Source organism: Plasmodium sp. gorilla clade G2 (assembly GCF_900097015.1).
Source record: "Plasmodium sp. gorilla clade G2 genome assembly, chromosome: 14".
NCBI lineage: Eukaryota > Apicomplexa > Aconoidasida > Haemosporida > Plasmodiidae > Plasmodium > Plasmodium adleri (nom. inval.).
This window is the reverse complement of record NC_041706.1, coordinates 492501-519844: the sequence shown is the minus strand read 5'-3', so window position 1 is coordinate 519844 and position 27344 is coordinate 492501. Positions and strand designations below refer to the sequence as shown.

Sequence of the window (27344 nt, the reverse complement as noted above, 5' to 3'; positions counted from 1 at the left end):
CGTCATAACTATATTATATATATATATATAATATATATATGTACATATAAATTTATTAATTTTTATAATTTTTTTTTTTTTTTTTTTTGTTTTTTCTATATATAATATTTTATAACCATTAATTTAAGTTATATATTTAATCCAAGTTTAAAAAAAAAAAAAAAAAAAAAAAAAACTTATGGAATAATTAGATATATTCACAAAAAATATTTTATGAGTACATATATTATTCATACATATGTTATATTTTTTTAATTGTTACATAAATATAAATATATATATATGTGTATACATATTTATTTATTTATTTATTTATTTTATATGTTAATTTCTTCCATTTAAATTTTTTTTTTTTTTTTTTGAATTCTAAATAATTTTTACAAACTCTAAAAATTAAACATAAATATATTAAATATATTAAATATATATATATATATATAATATATATTTTGTATTTGTTTTATTTTTATTAAAGCGAATTATTATAGTTTACAAATAACAAATTGTTTTTTTTGAAAATTAAAAAAAATCAAAATTTACACATATATGTTAATATATATATTATATATATATTTATTAACAAAAAAAAAAATAAAATAAGATATTAAAAAATAATAAATGAATAAATAAAGCTATATATAATAAATATACACACATATATATATATAATATAAACAATTTCATATGATTAAAAATTTGTTTAGGTATTTATATAAAAGCACAATTAAAAGATAATTATAAAAAAAAAAAAAAAAATAATAATACATATATCAAAAGAATGTATTTTTGCTACATTTCTTTATAGTATCAATTTCTTAAATGATATATATAATATATATATGACATATTATTGATTATTTATCTTTTTAATTAGCATATTTTTTTGTTTAATACGGAAAAGTTTATGTTGAGGTGTCTTTTTTTTTTTTTATTTTTTTTTTTCTTATATTGAGCTATATATGCTGCTGCAAAATCGTGTTCTTTCTTTAATTCATACAAATTAAAAGAAAAAGTAATTAAAGGATTAAAATCTACATGATAGAATTCGTTATGTTTTATATTATCCTTATTATTTAAATTAAATATATTTTTATTATCATTATTTTGAATATTATTATATGCAAAATGTTTATTACTGTAATTTGTAGAATTATCTGTAATATTATTATTATTATGTTCATCTACAACAGATATAATATTATTATTATTATTGTTGTGGATATCTGTTATATTAATATTATTATTTACTTCTATAGAATTATTTGCAGATGCTTTATTTATATTTTCATCATTCACCTGATCAATTTTTTGATTTTTAATAATCGTATCTATAACATTCTTAATATTTGTATTAATAATTAATTCATCTGTGTTAATATATGTTGAACAATTAGGGCATTTAATAACTTGTCCTCCTGCTGTAGCTTTATTATATTCTGAATTTGTATGATTATTATTGATATGATAAGATGAAGATATGTTTGAATGATCTTTTATTTTTTTTTTATTATATTTATATAAACATGCTTTACAATAGGTTTCCCCACAACAATGTAGGGTTACAGGTTCAGTGTATAATCTTCTACATAATAAGCATTTATAAATATTTGAAATTTTATCATTATTATTAGGTTCATTATGTATATCATTACTATTATAATAACTACTGTTATTATTATTATTATTATTATTGTTGTTGTTACTATTGATATTATTATTATTATTACTATTACTATTACTATTATTATTGTTAACACCTAAATATATATTTATTTTATCATCGACACTTCTATACAAATAAGCACTTCCACTTACATCTTCTACATCTTTTAATATTGCATAGCTTCCATCTTTTAATATATATATTTGATCATATTTATATATATCTTCCGTTTTTATTTTTGTCAGAAAATTTGTAGGTATACCAGTAGGCACCTTTATTTTTTTATTATTATTAAATGCACTCATAGTACAGTTTTTTATACTATGTCCTTTGTTTCCACACATATGACATATATAATCTGGAGATACTTTTTTATTTATAGTTTCTTCATCAATATTATTTGTATGAATATTATTATTATTATTGGACATATTATTTTTAAATTTATTATATGTACCTTGTGTATGCATATTTGATAAATAATTATTTTTTTGTTGATATGTTGTTGAATACTCTCCATCTATTTTATTGCCAGTCATATTATTATTATTATTATGTATTACATTTTTATTATTTTTTGTTATATTATTAGGAGATATATTTTTTAATTTATTTTGCATATAATAAGGTGATGCATTATTTCTATCTCTTTTATAATAATTCAATCTTATTTTGTTATGATTATAATTTGATTTATATACATTATTTTTCTCCATTGCTAATTGTATTTTCATTTCTTCATCTTCTTCTTCATTTATCATGATATTTTTTTCATTATGATTAATATTATTACTATTAATATTATTGATTTTATTTTTTTCTTCATCTTTTATAATATTATTTCTATTATATACATTCCAAGGCTTATTATTATTGTTATGTAAATAACCTGTTGTTCTATTATTATTATGATTATGTTTAGATATTTTATTATTATAATCATTATATTTATGATCATTCATACGATTATTTATTTTCTGTTCATTTGTTCTTGATATTATAACATTATTCTTATTTAAATCAATTTTACTTTTATTTTTTTCTAAATATATTTCATTGCTCTTTTGTAACATTTCTCTTACCATATCTATACTACTTCTTTGAATTTCTATTAACATCTCATGATGTATACTTTCATATTCACTTAATATTTTATTATTGTGATATAATAGGATATCCAAATTATTTTCAATATGTATATTTGTCAATTCAAGTATTTTCTTTTTTATTGTATTATAACTACAAGGAAGTGATATCCTTAAAATGTTGCCGTTCCCCCGGCTCCCTCGAAAATTCCAATAAATAAATGTCTCAATCATAATATATATATATATATAAAAATTGCCACAAAAAAATTAAAAAATATAAAATAAATATAAAAATAATAAAAATGAAATGGAAATGGAAATACAAATGTTTGGCTAGCCAGTCAGCCAAAAAAATTAAACCATACACATTAAAAATATATATATAAAATATAATATATATATATATATATATACATATATATTTATTTATTTATATATTTTATATTGAATATGGTTTTCCCTTTCTCTATTTTATTTTATTTTATTTTATTTTTATTTTATTTTATTTTTATTTTATTTTATTTTTATTTTTATTTTATTTTATTTTTTCTTTTTTTTTTTTTTTTTTTTTTTTTTTCTTATTTGTTTGTTTGGTTGCACGTTGTTCTGTATAAGTACATTATCACATATGAAAAAACTAACATGTAGAAAAAAAAAAAAAAAAAAAAAAAAAATACACACATAAATATATAAATATATATATATATATATATATATATATATATATATATGTGTATGTTAAGTTTTTTCTAAAAAAATGGTTATAATTTTAGTTTTGTTTAGTAATCTAATAAGAGGTTTATTTATTTTAAACAGTTGTTAATTTTGTTACACGAAAAATTATACATATATATATATATATATATATATATATATATATATATATATGTATATTTATTTATTTATATGTTTACTTTTTTTTTTATTCTTCAAATATAAAACTATTTGAATAAAATGGTTATACTGTAATATCCCATTGTTATTTTCATTTAACAGTTTTCTCTTATGTCTTTTATAAATAATTCCTACTGTTTTTTTACTTTTTCTCTTTATATATATATATATATATATATATATATATATATATTTTATATGTTACTTTATATATATATAATTCGAACAATCCTAATAATATATTTTTATTTTAACTTGCGAACGATAATGTTTTTTTTTTATGGAAAAAAATATGTAGAGAGGAAAAACTTAAATGTATTATTAAATAAATGAAAATAAAAAAAATACATATAAATATAAATATACATACATATATATATATATAATGAATTATTATATATTATCAAGTGGACACACAAAAAAAAAAAGAAAGAAAAAAAAAAAAAAAAAACACAAATTTACAAAAAAAATAAAATAGATTCAGAATGAATAAATAAAATTTATAATTTTTCTTTTAAAATGATTTATATGTGGTCTATTAATAATCATTATTATTAATTACTAGTTTTTTTATTTAATAATTTTTGTATTAGCTCCTTGTTCATAATATTATTGTAAAATATATATATATATATATTATATATATATATATTACAACTTTGTTATAAGTTCTTGTCAGATTCTCTCTTTACTTCCTGTGAATAATGTTCAATGGTTCAATAAATAAATAAATATATATTTATATATATTAATTTATTTGTTATTTTATTTATACAGATTTTAGAAATAATAAAATAAAAATAAAAAAGTCAAATATATTATATATATATATATATATATATTCAAAATATTTTTCTTTTAAACTTTTTCTTTTTTTTTTTTACTATTTCTAAAATTTATATAAAATTGGTTATATATAATAATATATATTATTTAGTAGATTTTTTTTTATTTTTTATATTTTTTATTCCTTAAAAATATATTATTATATTATATAAATAAAAATATTATTCTATATACTTATACTATTTTATATATTATATATAAAATATTAAATATTATATATATAAATATCGTATTAATTATAATTTAATTAATTTTTTTATTATTATATTTAAAGGCATATTTCATTTTATATATTTATAAATAATCGCCTTAAAAAAAAAGAAAAAAAAAAAAAAAAAACCTAAAAAAAATTTTTTTTTTTTTTGAATATATATAATTAATAAAAGGATGCCATATAAAAAAAAAATAAATAAATATATAATATATATATATATATATATATATATTAATAATATCTTAATAAAATTCTTTTAATATTAAAATATATTTTATTCATATATAACATGTTTATATTTATTTATATATATAAATGAATAAAATTATTTAAAAAAAAAGGAAAAACAAAAAAATAAAATGTATATTTTATTATATTATTTATATAATAATAATAATATATTAAAATATTAATAAATATATAAAAATAAATATTATATATATATATATACTATATATATATATAATATATATAATTTTATTATTCATATAAAGGGAAGGGGGGGGAAAAAAAAAAAAAAAACTTAACAAATCATTTCTTTTTTTTTAAATTATATTTTAAGCTTCTTATATAATGGTTAATCATCATTCTTTTGTATGTTTTTAAAAAGAATAAAAAATTATATTTTTATTACATATTTTTTTATAATTTAAAATGAGAAACACAAAATTATGTAAATTTAGCAGTTCGTAAAAAATAAATTAATGTTGTTTTATTTTTTTTTATGTGAATAAAATAAATTCTTGATATATCATTATTGTTTCAGGAAAATATATATATATATATTATGTGAAGGTCTTATTTTAAATATATTAATACAAGATTATTTTTTTTTTTTTTTTCTTTAATCCAACTATATATAAAATAACATCATTTTGTTTAAAAAAAAAATTATATATATTTATGCACACAAATATATTATACAATTTTGTAAGAAATAAAATAATATATATATATATATATATATATATAATATATTTAATATGATTATATATTTTTAAAAGGTTAAATGTTCTTATTTCCTAGGTTTATTTTATTAGTAAAGGAATACTTTTTTTTTTTTTTTATTAACTGTTTAAACATTTCCTATCGTTCTTATATAAAAATGTGTATTGTGTTTAAATACAAATGATGACACTTTATTATTAAGAAATATTTTTAAACATGTCTCTTTTTAATTTCAATAAAACAAATAACACTTATATATAATCAAAGGAAATAATATAAAAATAAAATATATATATATATATATATAATATATTATATATAACAATTGTGTGTACTATTAACATTCTTTCAAATAATTTGTCATCTGTATATTTTGTATTAACATTTGAACCATTCATATTTTTAAATAAAAATTAAAATAAAGAAATTTATCTTTCTGTAAATAATTAAAAAATATTTTATTATTTTATTTTATTTTTTTAAATATATATATGTAATATATGTTAAATATGTTATTATGATTGTTCATTTGAGTATTCTTTAAAAAAAAAAAAAAAAAAAAAAAAATACAAACACACTTATGAAATACAAAAACTGGAAAGATATAATAAAAACATGTTAAATATATATATATATATTATATGTATGTGTAAATTTTTTTTTTTTTTTTTTTTTTTTTTTTTTTTTTTTTTAATTTCTGATATATATGAATTATCTGTCATCGCTTGATATTCATATATTAATATTTTCAATTAATTTAAAAAATATTTCCTTTTTTATCATATTGTAAATTATTTTTTTTATTGTGTAAAACATATTATTTTGTTTTGTAATAAAAAAGGGAATATTAACTAAAAAGATGGATTCAGCAGTATGTATATATAAATATAAATATATGTATATATATATATATATATATATGTTTAATATATTTAATATGATTAATTTTGAGTTGCATATATTTGTTCTATTCATTTTATTTTTTTCTTTCTTTCTTTTTTTTTTTTTTTCTTTTTAGAAGGTTCATTTACAAATTAATGCTGGAAAATGTATTTACGATGGGAAAATGGTGAAACCGGATAAACGGAAGGGAAAATTGGTTCTTTACAAAGTATGTAAAATGAAATGAAATAAAATATATTAGTTATAAGGAAAACATTTCTTTTTATATGTGTTAAAATATATATATATATATATATATATATAATTGTATTGATATATTTTTTATTTTATTTTTTTTCAGATATATGATAATCTTTACAACTTTCAGTGGATTAATAGAGAAAATAACGAAATTGAGGTAAAAAAGAAAATACATATATATATATATATATATATATATATATATATATATATATGTGTAATGTAAAAAATTACTTAACAGTATAAGAATATTTTTAATATGAATAATATTATATGAATATTATTTGTCTTATATTCCTTAGGATAATTTTATATTAACCAAAAGCATTTCCTTAGAACGAGTTCAACAGTGTAAAACTGGAAGAGTCTATATATTAAGAAATAAATCGAGAGGTATATAATATATAAATATATAAATATATATATATATATATATAAGAAGAAATGTATGTTTAATATGGATATATCCTTAAAATACAATTACACACATATATTTTTATTTTACTATTTTATTTTTGTGTAGACGAAGTTTCCTTTTATTGGATGCAGGATTATGATGATTCAAAGGACGAAGTAATAATCGAAATATATATATAAATATAAAAAAAAATATATATATATATATATATATATATAAATGAATAAATATTTTTATCTTGTAGATTTTCGTTAAGGAATTTAACTCCATTATAACAAATGAACTAGCAAACTGTAAGAACAAAAAAAAAAAAATAAAAAATAAAATAAAATAAATAAAAACACACATATGTATACATATATATATATATATATATATATTAGTGTACATACATATATAAATAAAATTTTTAATTTTTTTTTTTTTTTCTTTTTTTTTTTTCTAGTGGAGACTGGAAGTAAACCAACTAATGCAAATGATTATCTCTCAGAGTTGTCAGGATTAATCATATCTCAAACGAGAAATGCCAATAAAGATAATACAAAAAAAGGTAACATATATAAAAAATAAAATATATAAATAAATGTAATATAATAATTATCGATGTAACGTACACGTTATATATACTACATATATATGTATTTATTTATGTGTATATCAATTTTTTTTAGATATTTACTTTAAGGATATATTTAAAGGTGAATATATTTCAAAGCTCTTGGAAATTCCAGAAGCATTAGAAGAATTAAAGAAGTAATTTACGCAACAATAAAAATATATATAAGTATATACTCTATATTTTTTTTACAACTATTACATATAATATATATATATATATATTTTTGTGTTTATAAATATTTTTTAATATTAATTATATCCCCGTTTAGACACATGCCCGAAGGATATCAAAGCAAAGAAGATATTATAGATGTCATTAACAGCAGAGCATTAAATCCAAACTTAAAAGCTTTAGATATGTCTCTACCTGCACATTTAAATTTTGTTTTAGCTTCATTAAGTAATATAAATATTAATACAATTGAATAATATATAATATATATATATATATTTTTTATATTTTGTATTTCTTTTCTTTTTTTTTGTTAGATTTACCACCTCAAGAAGGAGAAGTAAATGATGGTATGTGCATTTTTTACAAATAAAAAAAAATACACATATATATATATATATATATATATATATGTATATTTTAATTTTATTTCATTTTTTAGCTATGGAATATATTGTTGATGCCCTGGAAAAAAAATATACGAAGGAAGAGAATAATTAAATATATTGAGGAAACATTAAAAATTCTTCATATATTATGAGCCTATATATTTTTTATGTGAACATATATATAATAAATGTTCAAATAAATAAAATAATAATAAATAAAATAAAATAAAATAAAAAATAAAAACAAAAACATGAGTTTTTTTTATAAATGTCAAAAAATAAAAAAATTAAAAAAAATATATTTATACATATATATAAATATATATATATATATATATATATATATATATATATATATATATATATATAACATTTTTGTGATAAAAAATTAAGAAATAAACAAAATTAAATTTAAAAAATTAAATGTTTAAAAAAAAAAAAAAAAAAAAAAAAAGACACAATAAAAAGAATCATTATTAAAATAAAAACTTATAAACATCATGTGGTAGTGTTTATAATTATTAATAATAATTATTTTGATACGAGGTGAGAAACCAGTCCAATAAAATATAGAACCGTAGAAAATATAATACCCTTGGTTGCATTGCTTTCAACAAAATTTTTCTAAAGAAAAGAAAAAATATATATAATAAATTAATACAAAAAAGGTGATAATGAACATATACATGTATTTGTATTTATATATATATATATATATATATTTGTTCTTACCTCTTCGGTGTTTTTCTCAAGAATAGCTGTTGTATACCATCTGGACCAATCGAACCTTCTACACAATTCTTTTTTTGGTATTTTTAAATCAATTTGATTTTTATTACTTTCAATGATATTATATAATACGGAATAAAAAATATCATCCTTATCATATTGTTTGTCAAATACTTTTTCATCATCTAATTCGTACATATTTGTAATATCTAAAGAACTTTTCTCTTCTCTCCATGAAAAATTGCTGGCTTTGTTCATTTTGCCTGCACAAAAATAAAAAAAAAAATAAATAATAATAAATCAATAATAATATATTATATTATATATATATATATATATATATATATATATATATACATATACATATATATATATTTTATACCGTCTACTAGTCGGGCGCAAAATAAAAGAGCGTCGTCATAATTTTTTATGGACTTTGAATTATTTTCAAAAACATATTCACAAAATGTAGAGACATATACCTCTGTGTCTTCTTCAATGTAATATATATCTACCAATAATATAGCATTCATTACTAAAGGTACTAGTACCCTAAATGCATGTATCCTTTCAAACGGTGTATAATGAGATAGTATAGGAATAAAAGATAGAAATAATGTACTTTCTGGGCTAAATCTTAATATTAATTCCATACAAAAATTCAAAGCTATATATAAACATATAAGCATCCTATACTTTTCATTATCTTTTCCATATGTATATAGAAAACCAAATATAAAAGATATAGCAAATTGAAACATAGCTATAATTATAATTTCTACATAAAAAAAACTTGTTATTTCACTATCACCAAAATCTCCAAATCTATCATATATATATTTCTTTTTCTCATTAGATAACACTTCATATGCTTCTCTTATCTTATTAAAACGATCTAAAGAATCAGGTTCTTTATTTTTATCTGGATGATATATCCTTGACATTTTTCGAAATGATTGTTGTATATCAGTTCTTGAAGCATAAGAATTCAAATTTAATACTTCATACAAATTCTGATTTGGTTTTCTTAACTCATATATACCTACACAAAATAATACAAGCAAAGCTATATATATACCATATTCTCTTTTCCCTTGGTTCCATCGCCTATTTGATCCAATCAACCATTTTGTTAATGGTGCAATAATAATCATATGGAGAATTATTTCTTCCATTTTCGCTAGCTCGCTTCAATATTCAAATTTATACCAAAAATTAAATAAATATATATATATATATATGTAGTTATATAAATAAAAACAAAAAACTAAATAATTATAAAAACACATATATATATATATATATATATATATATATATGAAATTATTTTATTTCTCCTCTTTTTAATAGAATAATTTATATATGTATACTTTCTTTTATTCCTTTATTTTTTATTTTATTTTATTTTTATTTATTTTTTTGGCTAACTAGCTAAAACAAAAACACTGATATTTTTATTTAGTCACAAAATAAATAAAATGAAATATTTTTTTTTTTTTTTTTTTTTTTTCTTTTACATTGAAAACAAAAATACAAATGCTTCGTTACAAAATATGTCGGTTATTCATTTTAAACAAATGGAAATTCGCTAAACAATTTTAAATATGTAGATAAGACTTATATGTGTAATTATAACATATATATATATATATATGTAAACTTAAAAAAACACATACATTTACATATATTTATTTATATGTAACCAGCTACATATAATAATTTATGTATATGTATTTCAAACACATTCATATATAAAAAATCACTACGAAAAAAGAAAGTAAAAAAAACAGAATAAGAATTTTATATGATTAAAGGCTAATTTAAATATATTTGTTTAATTATATATACATATTATTGATATGTATACATAAAAAAGTGTAGCCTCTTTTCTTATTCTTCTTTTTTATTATTATTTTCTTTTTCTTTTTTTCTTTCTTCTATAAATATATGATATATATATAAATATAATATAATACAATATATATTATATATATATTTAATATATTACAATACAAAGAAGAATATTTTAAATTATATAGTAAAATATATAAACATATATAATATAATATAATATTAATATTATGCGAAAAAAGATAATAATTATTTTTGTTTTACAATCATACAAAAAAAAAAAAAAAAAAATTAAAATAAAATAAAAAATATTCTATAAATAATGAACTGTACAACAAATTAATAATATATAAAAAATGAATATATTATAATTTTTATTTATATAAAAATATTAATTGTAAAAAATAAGTATTATTATTGTTATCTTATTATTATATATAAATTCTTTTGTTTTAATTTCCCTCTTGGGTACTTTTTTTTTTTTTTTTTTTTTTTTTAATCGTGGGAAATTAATTATTTATTTTAAAATATTAAAGATTAAAAAACATGAATAAAATAACATATATATTTTTATGTATATATTTATTATATATTATATATTATACTACGCATAATATATATGTACTTATTATTATAAGGATATATACATATTATATATATATACATATTATAATATAAGGAAAATGATATAACCTTAATATATTATTATGTAATGATTATTGATATATATATTTTTAATATTATAAATATAATAAAGAAAAATATTTTACAAAAAGATTATATTATATTATATTATATTATATATATTTTATATTTATTTATATTTCTAAAAATATATGTATTTTTAATATCTTAAAAATAAAGAACCTAAATATTTTATTTAAGAAGAAAAAATTTTTAAATTCAAGTATTAGTATAAAAATTATAAATTATATATATATAATATATATAATATATATATATATATTTGAATTTCCATTTATTTTAAATTTTTCTTTGAAAAAAAATTAGGTATGTATTCGTAGAAATTTTGTTTTTAACGAAAAAGCAAATATAAATAATAAAATACATTTAAAAGCCTATTCCTTAAAATGATATTTTAATATGATAATTCACTAGGACATATAATACATTTTTGTTGTAGTGTGTTATAACGGCTGTGAAGTTATTTTAATAATTTTACAATATATATATAAATATATATGTATATATATATATATATATATATATATATATATATTATTACAAATGTGGTGTTTTTAAAAGAATGATTATACTAAAACATAACATGTAGACACCCAAAAAAAAAAAAATAAAAAAATTAAAGTAATATGTATATGAAAAACAAAATTTTTAAAAATAAATAAACAAATGAATATGAAATATATATATATATATATATATATATATATATATATATATATAATACATGTATATATTTGTATACATGAAATATAAATAAAAACAAATTATATTATATATATTATAATATTTGGAAAAAAAAAAAAAAAAAAAAAAAGATGACCTGGTCAGGTGATTGGCTAGCCATAACATATAAAATATAAACCGTTCATGTAAATAAAATTAAAAGTAAAGGAAATGATAATAAAATATAAATAAATAAAATATATATAATATATATATATATATATATAATTCTTGTTGTGATTTACCAACCTGTATACCTTTTCATTAGTGATAATGTATAGTAATTTTACTTTTTCTCATTTGAATTCTTCTACGAATAATTTCTTTTGTTGTTAAATTTTTTTCATTATAAGATCCCACCCCAACAGCATAATTTGTCCAGATATTTCCTTTATGTGAATAATAATCCATAGGGTATATATCTTTATATGGTATTGAATTTAGAAGGACATAAGCTTCATATGTATTTAACAATGGTTTTAAATTATAGTTACCCCAATCTATTGATAATCTTGGACATCCTATTTGTATAAAAAGGTCTACATTTTGAAAGAGTTGTAATTTTTCATTGAATATTTCTGATAATAATAGAATAAAAAAAGAGATGTTTTTCTTTTTGATTATATTGATAAGATTTGTTAAAATATTAGTATTTCCTTGTCTACCTAGTGTACTTAGAATAATACCAATAGACTTACAATTAACACATTTTTTTATTTCATTTTTTCTGATATCATAAAAAAGTTTGTAATTATATTTTTCTTCTGTTATTACTTTATCGAATGGATTATAACGATAAAATAAAAAATCAGGATTATGTATCATGACACTTTCTAGATGAAATCTACCATCTGCTATAAAAATAATTTTTACATTTTTTTTTTTTAAAAATATTTGACATTCTTTTCTGATATCATTTTCATTTAATGATTCTTTTATTTTATTGACCAATGTTATATTATTTATATTATCACTTTTATCTTGTGTTTCTTTTTTCTGTTGTCCTCTTCTTGCTTCTTCATCTTGTAATTCACTATATTTTTTATCCCTTTCATATTTTATAATATGTTCATATAAAAATTCATACAAATTCGGTGATGTGCAACCAAGTACTTCTCCTTTTGTTAATGGTAACACTTGAGGTATAGGTAAAAAAGTATGAAAATAATTTTGCTTTTTCAATATATTATGAACATTATGTACAATACATGAAAATTGAATAGTTCCAAGTAGCAAGATAATATCATTTTTATCAAAATTTTTTTTGATTGTATCTACTAAATGTGTTGAATTTAATTGAATATCTACAAAAACATATATACATCTAATTTTTGTTACAGTTAGAGGTATTAAACATGAGTGACCATAATGAATAATCAAATCACAATTTAATTTACCACTAGTAAAATCATCTATACAACAACCACCATATGTTACATCTCCTAATATAATCACTTCTTCTACTGATTCACAAAAAAAATAAAATATTTCAGATAAATATAAACCCCATACTAATAATCCTTCTGGTAGTTGTAAAGCAATACGTTTATATTTTTCTCTTAATATAATATCTATACATTTATAAACTTCAAAATTATAATTTTCAGGAAGACACTTTTTTATTGCCTTTTCTAATAATTTATTTTCAAGTATAAACTTGGGTATAGAGCAATGAACCTTTATTTTTTTTTCTTCAACATTTGCATTTACTAAGCTAATTTCTTCCATTTTTATATTATTTATTAAATGACAAAAATGTCATAAAAAAAAATAAATAAAAATAAATAAATAAATATATATATAAACCTATTTTAATAATGAAATATATTATTATATTATATATAATTATGAGTGTTATAACGACATTTTAAAAAAATATGACTTTTATGTGGTATTATAATTCCTTATTGAATTTAATAGCATAACGTATGTTGTATTTAATTTTCTCATTTTGTTAAATGAAAAATATAAAATGAAATATAAAATGGAATATAAAATAAATATCTACTCCTTTTTAAATAAATGAATATATATATATATATATTTTTTTCCTTTCTATATATGAAAATCAATATTTTGTTATTTTATTTTTTTTTTTTCTTGAATAACATTTAAATTGACAATATATCATCAATTATAATTTTTTATTTTTAATATGTTATTTCAATATATATATATATAATATATGTAGGCTAATTTATTTTTATTTTATAAATTGGTAATAATTATATGTTTTTTTTTTTTTTTTTTTTTTTTTTCATTTATTATTTATATTTTATTTTATTATTATATTTTTCTCTTTCTTTTGTGCCTTACTTCTCCCAAATAATTCGAATATATTTAATAATGAACCTATAATAATACATACAAAATTAATATTATAATATTTATATTATATATAAAAAAATTGTGAAATATTAATTTTTTTTTTATCATTTTTAAATTATTATATTTTAATGGTTGTCATGTAGGTAGTAATATACAAATATTTTACAATTTTATATAATTCCATTAATTTCTAATTTTCAACAGAACAAAAAAATAATCTTCCATTATCAATCTTATAGAATATAATATATTCTAATTATTGTTTACACCAAAAAATGGGGTGGTTACAACAAATATATGTGACATAATAAATAATATATATATATAAATATATTTTTTATATCTTTATATTTTTATACCTTTCAATGATTTTATAGAAATAATATTAAAATATAAAGTAGAGATGTTTACAAATATTTATAAACTATATTAAATATATTTATTAAATCATATTTTATATATTATAAAAATTGATTCACATTAGAGGTTTTTTTTTTTTTTTTTTTTTTTTTATATATATATATATATACTTATTAATGCTTGTTCTATTTCTCGTTTCGCTTAACTGGTTTTAGATTTTTCCTTTTTTTTTTTTTTTTTTTTTTTCAAGAGAAATTATTTGGTTAACAAAAATTTGATGCACGATCAAAATTGGTTTAATATATATTTTTTAAATATATTTAAAAAAAAAATAAAATAAGTAATATAATAAAATATAATGTAATAATTTTTTAACATTTTTAAGTTACAGTTTTGCTATATTAAAAAGAAAAAATAAATATATACATATATTATATATATATATATATATATATATATATATATATATGGATATTAAATAAGATAATTATTCTATGTATATTAAAATGATAAAATGTAACATATATATTTATATATTTACTTAGTTAATTTATTTTATATTATTTGTAGTAGTATAAAAGAGAATAAAAAAAAAAATAAAGAAAAGAAAATATATAAATATATATATATATATATATATATATATATATATATATATATATATTTATCTTGCAACCATTTTAAATTATGCTTCATTAGATGAATTACTTTTTACAATATATTCGAAGTTAAATATTTAAGCCACCACTTTTTGTGGTTGTAAAGAGAGTTACTGACTGAATAGTATATATATATATATATATATATATATATATGTATGTATTTATTTTATTTTATTTTTATATTTTATTATTCTACATAATAAATGTATAAAAGTATAGGTTATATCTTTTAAACCAAATTAATCCAACTGTGTGAAATAAAAATATGAAAAATATGTATTTATAGCTTTCTATTTCTATTACAAAATTTTTTTTTGTTTATTTTACATTTCTCATTTTTTTGTTTTTTAATGTAACACATCTTCATTTAAACAACATCAATTAAATAATGATTTTTTGTAAGTTAAAAAAAAATGGAAAAAAATAAAGTGCTTTTTAACAAAGGTTAAAAAAATTATATGTAATTAAAAATATAAATATATATTTGTGTGTATATTTTATTTGTTCTACTTATTTATAATTTACACATTAATATAAATTATTGTAAGATTATTTTAACATTTTTGCTGTAGTGTGTTAGAGTTATAATAATTTTTACTTTGAATTAAATTTTCTTTTTTTTTCTTTTTAAAAATTTTTCCAGATGACAAAATGGATATTCTTAGTATGGACACCCTAAAACTGGCTGATGAAATCAAAAGAAAAATAATTGCACAACGTATAATAAATAAATAAATAAATATATATATATATTTATGTATGTATTCACTTATTTGCTTATTCATTTTTTTATGTTTCAATATATATTTCCTACTTATTATTTATATGCTCTTACAAAAATTCAAAAGTATATTAATCATATTTTGTTCCAACTCTTTTTTTTTTTTTTTTTTTTTTTTTTTTTTTCCATCTTAGAGCTTCACACAGTTTTAGTTTTGTATTTGCAAATATTAAAAGAAAAAAAGATCGAAGAGAAAAATATCAATGATGGTAAAAATATATATATATATATATATATCATATTTTGTGTTTACCTAATCTATCTTATTATAATATTCATTTTTTATTATATCTTTTTTGTTTATAGACATTGGACAGTATATAGGAAATGTTATTACCTCGGCACTGCAATTATACTCACTAATAGTAATACACGAGAAGGAAAATATTGAAATATAATAATATAACAATATGTAAATGTAAATATCCATATATTATATATATATATAAATATATATATATATATATATTTTTTAACAATACAATTTAGGAAAAACAAACAAAAGATCGAAAGAAATGCTACATAAAAAAAATTTGTCAATTATGTAACACCTTGTCAAATATATTAATAGAGTATATAAAAAATATTAAGGGAATACCAGATGAACATAATTCATCTAAAATAAATGAAAACAATCAAAAATTATTAATAGACTGTTTGGAAAATTCTAAGAAAGAGTTGGTATGTAAAAAAAAAAAAAAAAAAAAAAAAATAATATAATATAATATATAAACAAATAAATAATATAAAATAGCTAGAATGTTCAGAAAAAAAAAAATAAAAACAAATAAATAATATAAAATAGCTAGAATGTTCAGAAAAAAAAAATAAAAACAAATAAATAATATAAAATAGCTAGAATGTTCAGAAAAAAAAAATAACAAAAAAATCTCTAAAAATTTAAGAAAAATTACATATTTTCTTAAAATAAGACAACATTGATATTGCTCATAATCATACAATTCTTTTCACCTTTTATAGAAAGAAACGTCTACGAGGAGTACAGAAATCTCAAAAGAGAAAAATGAAAATGTGTTTGAAGGTAAAAAAAAAAAAAAAAAAAAAAAAATAATAAATAAAAGGTTACACAAAAGACTGATTATATACACAACATTGATATTGTTTATTGAGTATTATAATCAACCATTTGTAAAGTGAGCAATGTAAATATATATATAATATATATATATTTCCATATATATCATTTTTGTAGAAACATGTGGAAACATTAACACCGTTTCATATCCTTGTGGTTATGTTCATTCACAAGACATGAGAAGAAAAAAAATTTCTTTACAGAATGAGTTTTCAAAAGGTTATCGCTTAATGTGTTTATATAGTGCTCAAGAACTGAATGAACAAATCGATTACAATAAAAAAGTAATAAAAAACAGTTTTAAGACCTTTCAAAAAAAATACTGCAACATAAAACTTCGTGATAGGAGAGAACTAATTTATAAGTTTGCAAAAATTCTGGAAAATAAAAATATCCATTTTTATGACATATATTATAAGAATGTTAAAGGAAATGTTGTGAGTAACCAAATTAATAATAATTCTCAGGAATTTCATAAAGATTTATATGATCATGGTACATATAATAATAGTAACCATAATACAACTAATGTGGACGAAAAAGGTATAATCCATTTAATTAATATTCTATTACATACAAATAAATCAATAACTACATTTGAAATAAATTCTCAAGGAAAAATTGATGCAATTATACAGTTTTTACAAAAAAATGGAAAAAAGAAAGATATCATATTATTAAATGAATACGAATATTTTTTTACTAATACAGATGAATGTGCAAAGAAAGATATATATAGGGACAAAGAAAATGTTACATGTAATAACAAAATGCTAAAAAGAAATTTTCAAAATATTGATGATAGCAATAATACTAATATAAAAGAAGAAAAAGAAAAAATTTATTTTTATGTTGGTAATAAAAAAAAAATAGTATTTGATGTAGAGAAAAAACAAAAGATCGTTTACGAAATTGATGAGAAGAATTCTTTGTTAACCAAAAAAAAATTTATAAAAGATAAAAATAACAAAGATATTTTATTAAAGGTATACAATGAAAATGATTGGTCTGATGAGAACATGGAATTTTGTTATATAACTGAAAAAAATGAGAAAGAAAAAATTGTAATTCAAAAAAACAAACATGGAAAAAAGAAAACGGTTTATACAAATAAAAATAATGAATTAGATAATAATGTAAAGAATTTTAAATTCTATAAAAAAAATATAAAGAATGTGAAGGAAATAAATTTTTATGATGATGAAGAAGTCATATTATCTTTGCTTAAACAAAATGAAAAGAGAAAAAAATTAGAAGATAGAAAAAATAATTATAATATTAATAATATGGAAAAAACCATATGGAATGATGATAATATATCAGTGTATGAAAAAAATAAAATACAATCCATATGGAAAAAAACAAAAAATACTTGGGCAAATGAAAAAGATATGTATGTATTAGAACATAAATATTTAGAAAACAACAATGATGAGATGAATATAGAATCTTTAGATACATATGCAAATATTATAAAAAGTAGAAAAGAGTTTCTTTTAAAAAAACTTTATTTGGATAATCAACAAGATATATCTTCATTTTTAAAAAAAGATGATGATTATTATTTTAAAAAACATGGGAATAATACAGGCACAAACACATTTGACAAATGTGCTGATGATTATAAAGAAGTGTATGAGAAAAATGTTAAGAAGAATATGGATATTACTAATAAATGTATTGAAAATAAGTTTGATAATATAAAAGTGATAAATGATAATAATAATAAAAAAAATAATTACAGTTATAATAATTATAGAAATAATATTTGTTTGAAGAATTATACAGATCTTTATTTGGAACCAAAGAAAAAAAATGAAAAGAAACAAAAGAAAGATGATGCTATAAATACAATGAACACTTTAATATCAGCAGATGATAAAAAAATAATATCAGAGGAAGATAATATGAATGATAAAGAGAAAATAAAAATTGAAGATTTTCTTTTTAATCAATATTTAAAAAAGGTGAGTGTTAGCTCACAAAGTTTAAAAAAAAATAAAAAAGAAAAGGAAAAAGAAGAAAGCAAAATAAAGAAAATTATGTGTGATACAATAAATATGAAAGATGATGAAGATGAAAATGAAAATATAGATGTAGTTGTAGATGTAGATGTAGATGTAGATGTAGATGTAGATGTAGATGTAGATGTAGATGTAGATGTAGATTTTAATGATCAAAGAAAGATAGATAATAATGATATATTACAAATTGATGACATTGTAAATAAAGATAACAAACACATAGAATTTGATAAATATTCAAAAAATTGTGAGACTCATAATAATTTATTTATTTGTAATAATCAGAAAGATAATATATCTGATAAAAATAATAAAATGATAAATAAAAATTTATTAAAAAAAAAAAAAACCTTAAAAATGAATTCATTTAATTCTGAAAAAAAATTGTATGATAGTGATATTTCAAATGTTATGGAAAAAAAAATATATAATGAAAGAAAAATTTCTGATGATAATATTATAAACAATCAAAGGTATGAAGATGATAAAATAAGAACAAAATATTTGAGTGAAGGATTTTCTGCCTATGTGCACATTTCATTATGTAAATATATATATATATTATATATGTATGTATTTTTTTTTTTTTTTTTTTATTATACACATATGTTCATATATTATATCATGTTTACACATTATAATTTGGATTATATAACCGATTAATATATTACCCCCCCCAAAATTTTATTAATAAATATTTGTGTTCATTTGTTTATTTATTTAATTTATTTATTCAGGTGAAGATACTATAATAAGCAAAAAGTGTATCATATCTTGCAACGTCAACACTAAAATGTTGAAAATAAAAAAAAATGATAAAATATTTACCATCGATATGAATAAGCTGGATGTACAAGAAATACCAACAACATATGATAACTTAGCTATAATAAAATTAATTATTAAAAAAAAAAATAATAGTAATTCGAACTGTTTATTGATTGAATCAAAAAATCTAAAGGCCTTACAACATCTTGGCGATGAAATCGGATGGAACTATGAGCAGACAGGTAATATATATATATTATATTATATTATGTGCATGCTAAATGTTTATGTGGTTTATTATTATATATATGATAATTACTTATTAATATTTTTTTTTTACTTTATTGTTTACAATTAAGGCTATTCAACGGATCATAAATTGGATGATCAAAATGAACAGAAGGAAAGGAAGGTGATTACATGAAAAGAAAATTAAAATAAATAAATATAACCATATATATATGTCTTATATCATATATTTGTGGTAATTAATTAATTAATTTTGTGTGTATATAAATATATAGAAAACGGATGATGGGCATAAAAATAATAAGCGCCAGTTGATTGGTAAATAAATAAATATAATAATATATATATATATATATATATATATATATATACATATACATATATTTATATATATTTTTATCTTTTCAGATGATAATAGCACAGTTGGCTTTTTTGATAAAATAAAACTAAACAAATTTTTAGGAAAAAAAAAAACAGAGGAGAAGGATATATAAATAATTAATTTTGTTGTTGTATAGTTTGAATGAATATATATACATGAAAGTATATGACTTATTATTTTTTTTTTTTTATCTATTTGTTTAATTTTATCTTTAATATACTTGTCACTTCATTTACCATTTTGATGAGTTTATACACATTAGAAAGTATAGCCTCATCATATTTGATATTAGGAAGTATATTATTTTGGTCCATCTCTTTATCTTTTTTTTAATGATTTTTTGAAAATTGTTAAGAAATCTTATAATTTTTAATTCAATTTGAATTAATTCATTCCAATCAAAATAATCATTATTTTGTATGCTTGTTATTTTCTTATCATTTATTTTATATTTAATTTTTTTTTGTTTTAATATATTTTCAAATATATGTTGTTGATTTTTTAAATAAGTATAAACTTGATAAAATGGGAAAAAATATTTTCTCTCATCTAATTTGAATTCATTTAATTTTTTTATTAATTTTTTTTTTTTATTTAATAATTGGTCTATATTATTCTCAGTAATTATATTGTCGCAATTATCATCTATAATATTATATGTATCCACAAGATTTAGAAATTGAAGAGAATATTCAGTTAATAAATAATCCTTGTTTTCATTACATGAGTTGGATGATAGAATTTTATTTAACATTTTATATTTTTGTTTTTCGTTATTTTGTGAACTCTTATATTTGTAGGGATAATATGAAATGGGCTTATTTCTATAAATATAAAAAGATAAAAACATAAAAACATAAATGTATATATATATATATATATATATTTATATTTATATTTATACATTTACCTTTCGAATATATCTGATGAATTATCCTTTTTGTGATAATTCTTTTTAATAAAAAAATATAAATCAATAATATATTCTTGTCTCCAGTTCTGACCATAATATTTTATTTGCTCATTAATATAATTTTTCATTTTTTTATCTAAATATTTTAAATTTTTAATAAGATCCATGTTGTATATTTTTTCATCTTGTTTTGGATATTTTTTATTTATAGGTATAAAACAAGTATATACATTTTCTTTTTCCTTTAATATTTTTTCTTTATTATATAAAATGTCCTTTTTAATTGGAGATTTATGATTAAAGGTTTCAAATTTTATATTATTATTTGAAATAACAGGTGCTGATATGATATTTTTTTTTTCACAATAGTAAGTTTGATTGTTCAATTTATTTTTAACTGTTTTATTATTATTTGAATGATTTTTATCCAAATTATGTTTGTAATGATTTGTTTTTTTTTCATTAAAGGATTTTATTTTAAATAATATTTCATTGGTTGTGTATTTATAATATTTTAGTTTATTCTTATTTTTTATATGTGCATATTTGCAAAGTTTATTGTCTAACATACGTTCTTTTTTTATACTACATATATTCTTCTTATTATTATTATTGTTATGTTTATTTTTATTTAAAATACTTAAACCTTTTTGTTTTTCTTTTCTTTTTTCATTAGCGTAATATGTTGATATATCAAATATATCAGGAGCAGCACTATTAGATATATATTTTTTATTTTCTACAACATATTCTTTATTATAGGAAGGAATTTTTTTTTTTATTCGATTTATCGTTTGCATTTTTAATTCTCCAGATATATTAATTGTCTTTTTTTTGTTACTATCAAATTTATAAGGACTTTTATATTTAAAATGATGTTCCTTATGGTTTTCATCCATTCGGCTTTTAATATTATATAAGCCCATCTAATTATTATTATTATTATTATATTGTTTTGTGTTATTTTATTTATCATTATTTATTAAATGTAATTTTTTTTTTTTTTTTTTTTTTTCATTCTTTTTACCTGAATTGTACATATAAAATAAGATATAAATTATGAACAGGTCAGGGGAAAAAAAAAAAAAACAAAAAATGCAATAGCAAAATTATATGATCTGTATTAAAATGTATTATTATTATATTTAAAAAGAGGATAGAAACATTATATTACATATTATATTTATTAGATTGAATTAATATATTGAAATATTGTATATATAATTAATTGGAAAATTCTAATATTTGTATGAAAGATTATGAGGGATAGTAATATTATATATGCGTTAAATAAGTGTAATATATATATATATATTTTTGTGGTTTTAAATTTATATAATAAATAAATATATATATATATATTTTTTATTTCAATGATGATATAAAATTTGCAGAACTGGTGTGTGTATTTGAATATTATATTAACACCCCTGGAATATTCTAATTATAAACATGTAATAAGTAGAACTGATATGCTTATATATATATATATATATATATATATATTGAAATATTTATTTGTTTGGTTCAAAGGGGAATTTTTTTTTAAATCAAATATGTAACTTGTTCAAAATAAAATGAATATTTAAATATATATATATATATATATATATTTTAATTTTTGTACTGAATCTTTATGATAATAGTGACATTTTTAAATGTATAAATTTTTAAAAATGGGAATTTAGAATTAGGAACCTTCAAAATATAAACATATATAAAAAATATATATATATATATTTTTTTTTATTAATAAAAAAAAAATATCAATTCATATCATCAGGACTTCACATATATATAAATATTTATAAAAAGGTCCCTTTTGTTTTATTTTGTTTTATTTATTATTATTTTTTTTTTATTTATTTTATTTTTTTTTTGTTGTGTTTTTATTTATTTATATAATATAAATATAAATAAATATATACATATATATATATATATATATATATATATATATGTGCATCGTTTTGAGATTTTTTGACTTTATTAATAAATATGAAACGAAGGAAATGGCTCAGGATCACGTGGGCTGTTACAATATATATATTTTTTGGAATAATAAAAATTTCATCATACAATGAAGGAAGAAATAGGTACAATAAAATGTATGGCTATGTAATAAATGGTTATAGAGATTATAAAAAGAAGTATTCTTTTTTAAGGAAAGGTCCGAATGTGCTACATATGGAGAATAATAATTTTGATATGGATAGATTATCTTTATTAAAAAATTTAGAAGAAGAATCCAAAATAATAACAGAAGCAGAAGGTTGGGATAAGACACAACCATTATTAGAAATAAAAGATTTACATGCAATAGAGATAGAAGGAGAGAAAGAAATATTGAAAGGAATAAATTTAAAAATATATTTAGGTGAGAAACATACAATTATGGGAAGAAATGGTTCTGGTAAATCGACGTTAGCAAAAGTAATATCAGGTCATCCATATTATAAAGTAACAAATGGTATAATGAAATATAAAGGATTAGATTTAATTAATTTACCTGTAAATGTTAGATCGTTGTGTGGTATTTTTTTAGCTTTTCAATATCCAGTTGAACTACCTATGGTTAAGAATAATGAATTCTTAAGAGCAGCATTGAATTCACATAGAAGACATAGAAATGAAGAAGAGATAAGTGTAAGTGAATTTAATTTAATGATGATTGAAGAAATAAAAAAAGTTGGATTATCAAGTGAATTTTTAGATCGACCTGTTAATTATGGTTTTAGTGGAGGAGAAAAAAAAAGAAATGAAATCTTACAAATGTTAATTTTGAAACCTACTTTTTGTATTTTAGATGAAACAGATTCTGGATTAGATGTTGATTCTTTTAAACTTACATCTAATGTTATAACTAACTTTTCAAATCATAATAATTCTTTTTTAATTGTAACACATTATAAAAAATTATTAGAATTATTAAAGCCAAATTATATACATATTATGCATCAAGGTAAAATAATAGAAAGTGGAGATTATTCTTTGGTTGACAAAATTGAATCAAAGGGCTATTCTCAATTTCTTAAGGAATGAATAAAAAAAAAAAAAAAAAAAAAAAATATATATATGTAAATATATATATATATATATATATATATATGTGCATTTTACAAAAAACACAAAAAAAATAATATGTATACACTTTAATTTGTTTGTGTTTTAATTTGTTTAATTTAATTTGTTTTATTATTTTTCATTTTATTTCATTTTATTTTATTTTATTTTATTTCATATTTTATATTTATTTATTAATTTTTTTTTTGGAGGCTGGGGCCATATATTTTGTCCATAATATATATATTATATATATGTGTGCCTTACCTTTTTTTTCCAACTTTTTATTAAATTATAAGACCAAGAAATATGAAATTAATTTTAAATTATATTTTTAAAAAAAAAAAAAAAAAAAAAAAAAAAAATAGGACTGATAATAAATTATTTAATATATATATGTATGTATGTATATTTTTTTTTTTTTTTTTTTCCTCATATGTTTAAAATATATTAATATATTACACATTGTGAATATATATTAAAAATAAAATATATAAAGGATGACCTGATTTTTTTTTTTTTTTTTTTTTTTTTTGCAAAAAATTATAAATGGATGGCATTAAAAAATAAAATAAATAAATAAATATATATATAATATATATTGTATATATATTTATATTTATATTATCCAGTTACAATTTCGCATTTGAGGCAATGTAATATTATATATATATATATATTTATTTTTTTTTTTTTCTCATTTTAACCCTTTTTTTTTGAAGAATATGTTTTTTAATCATGTAAAGAGCTATGTAATTTTATTCATTTTATATTTTTCATGTTTGATAAATGGTAAGGGTGTTAATAGAATTCACAAAAATTGTGGAAGAAGAAATTTAAGAGAATCAAAGGTGGGATGTATTTTTTCTTGTGTAAATGGTATATCATATAAAGGAAGAATAATTAAACATATAAATCAAATTAATAGGGGAGAAGATAAAAGAAAGAGAATTAGAAATATGAATATATTTTTATATATACCAATAAATAAATATATAAATAAGATGAAAAATTGTTATCATTTTAGAAATATTATTAGAAATGATTGTTTTTTTTTTATAAATAAATATATATTTCCATTTAATATTAAAAAGATTCATTCTAAATATACAAAAAAATTTGTTCTATTTAAAAAAGGAAAAGGATCTGATAACCCGAATCCTATTAAGAAAAAAGATAAGAAAACTTTTTCAGAAGAAGAGATTGAAGAATTAAGAAAAAAAGCTAAAGAAAAAAGTCAAGCTAATAAGAGTATATCTGAAGAGAGTAAAAGAAAGAAAAGTATAGAAAAAGGAATGAAACGAAAAAGATATATAAAAAATCAAAAACAATTAAAACAGAAAAAGAAAAGTACAAGTGATGAAGATAAGAAGAAAAAAGAATTAAAAGATAAAGATGATATAGAAGACAATATGGATGTTAATGATATATATTTAAGTAAATCAAAAGATAGTAAAGATAAAATAGGAAAGGATGAAGATATGAATTCTTATATAAAAAATATAGATGATTTTGAAAAAATCTCAAACTTGACAAAAAATATAATAAATGAAAAAGAAATAGAATATCTTCAAAAAATTGTAGATTGTGATGATCAATTATTAAAATATGATAAGAGAGAAAAAAATATAAAATTAAATGTTGAAGATACTATATTCGATGAAGGTAATTATATGGAATATTATATAAATAATATTAGTAAATTCCGTTATGATATATATAATTTAAATAATAAAAATGAATTTGATAGATTAACAAAATATTTAAATTATCAATATGTGCAAGAAATACCAGTCACATTTCCAACAGACAAAAGTTATAATATTCAATTAAAAAAATATTTTTATGAAACTGTATGTGAATTAATAAATAAGAATAAAGACCGTTTTCAAAATTATATAGTACCACAAGAAAATATATATCATTCTAATGATATGATTCAAAATAATATACAAAATGGTAGTATGAACTTAATGATAGAAAAAAAAAATATAAATGTAAATAATGATAACAAAAATATTGGAAATATTGGAAATAATAATAACATTGTTTTAGAAAATTTTATTCGAGAGAATGAAAAAGAAAAAATAGAAACAGAAACAAATTCAACAATAAATAAAATAGAAGAAGGAATAACAAATCCATATGACAAAAGTGAAGAAAATATAATGAAGAAATATATGACATATGATTTATATAATGTTTTGTGTGATATTAAAGATGAATATGAATATATGTTTGATAATGGTGGTTTAGAAAAATTTTCTTTTGATACAAATAGAATAAAAAATAAAGAGAAATTAGTATTCACTGGAAA

General features: G+C 17.4%; 8 protein-coding genes across 8 annotated transcripts in view; 4 read left to right on the top strand and 4 right to left on the bottom strand.

The window, feature by feature from the left end:
• Positions 1 to 870: 870 nt before the first annotated feature.
• Positions 871 to 2982, bottom strand: PADL01_1413800 (conserved Plasmodium protein, unknown function; the record flags this gene model as incomplete). The annotated part of the gene is made up of 1 exon (XM_028684417.1): positions 871 to 2982. One exon carries the CDS (start codon positions 2980 to 2982, stop codon positions 871 to 873), a length of 2112 nt encoding a protein of 703 aa, XP_028540497.1.
• A 3530-nt stretch (positions 2983 to 6512) lies between these two features.
• PADL01_1413700 (26S proteasome regulatory subunit RPN13, putative) lies at positions 6513 to 8505 on the top strand (the record flags this gene model as incomplete). Its single annotated transcript, XM_028684416.1, has 11 exons — positions 6513 to 6524; positions 6672 to 6764; positions 6897 to 6953; positions 7099 to 7189; positions 7320 to 7369; positions 7459 to 7507; positions 7660 to 7764; positions 7886 to 7967; positions 8102 to 8232; positions 8322 to 8354; positions 8447 to 8505. The coding sequence occupies 11 exons, from the start codon at positions 6513 to 6515 to the stop codon at positions 8503 to 8505; spliced, it is 762 nt and encodes a 253-aa protein (XP_028540496.1).
• Positions 8506 to 8924: 419 nt separating this feature from the next.
• Positions 8925 to 10297, bottom strand: PADL01_1413600 (DnaJ protein, putative; the record flags this gene model as incomplete). The annotated part of the gene is made up of 3 exons (XM_028684415.1): positions 8925 to 9017; positions 9126 to 9385; positions 9505 to 10297. 3 exons carry the CDS (start codon positions 10295 to 10297, stop codon positions 8925 to 8927), a joined length of 1146 nt encoding a protein of 381 aa, XP_028540495.1.
• Positions 10298 to 12665: 2368 nt separating this feature from the next.
• On the bottom strand, positions 12666 to 14129 carry PADL01_1413500 (diphthamide synthesis protein, putative; the record flags this gene model as incomplete). Its single annotated transcript, XM_028684413.1, has 1 exon — positions 12666 to 14129. The coding sequence occupies one exon, from the start codon at positions 14127 to 14129 to the stop codon at positions 12666 to 12668; it is 1464 nt and encodes a 487-aa protein (XP_028540494.1).
• Positions 14130 to 16164: 2035 nt separating this feature from the next.
• Positions 16165 to 21163, top strand: PADL01_1413400 (conserved Plasmodium protein, unknown function; the record flags this gene model as incomplete). Its single annotated transcript, XM_028684412.1, has 11 exons — positions 16165 to 16195; positions 16395 to 16469; positions 16667 to 16741; positions 16839 to 16897; positions 17022 to 17213; positions 17514 to 17574; positions 17746 to 20196; positions 20390 to 20662; positions 20780 to 20832; positions 20945 to 20987; positions 21078 to 21163. 11 exons carry the CDS (start codon positions 16165 to 16167, stop codon positions 21161 to 21163), a joined length of 3399 nt encoding a protein of 1132 aa, XP_028540493.1.
• Positions 21164 to 21283: 120 nt separating this feature from the next.
• On the bottom strand, positions 21284 to 22890 carry PADL01_1413300 (conserved Plasmodium protein, unknown function; the record flags this gene model as incomplete). Its single annotated transcript, XM_028684411.1, has 2 exons — positions 21284 to 21875; positions 21962 to 22890. 2 exons carry the CDS (start codon positions 22888 to 22890, stop codon positions 21284 to 21286), a joined length of 1521 nt encoding a protein of 506 aa, XP_028540492.1.
• Positions 22891 to 23962: 1072 nt separating this feature from the next.
• Positions 23963 to 25006, top strand: PADL01_1413200 (FeS assembly ATPase SufC; the record flags this gene model as incomplete). Its single annotated transcript, XM_028684410.1, has 1 exon — positions 23963 to 25006. One exon carries the CDS (start codon positions 23963 to 23965, stop codon positions 25004 to 25006), a length of 1044 nt encoding a protein of 347 aa, XP_028540491.1.
• Positions 25007 to 25752: 746 nt separating this feature from the next.
• PADL01_1413100 (30S ribosomal protein S9, putative) overlaps positions 25753 to 27344 on the top strand; it is a gene marked incomplete at both ends in the record, with an annotated part of 1959 nt that continues 367 nt past the window's right edge. Inside the window, one exon of the mRNA XM_028684409.1 lies at positions 25753 to 27344. This exon is cut by the window's right edge and continues 367 nt beyond it. Coding sequence (XP_028540490.1) covers positions 25753 to 27344 — 1592 coding nt within the window.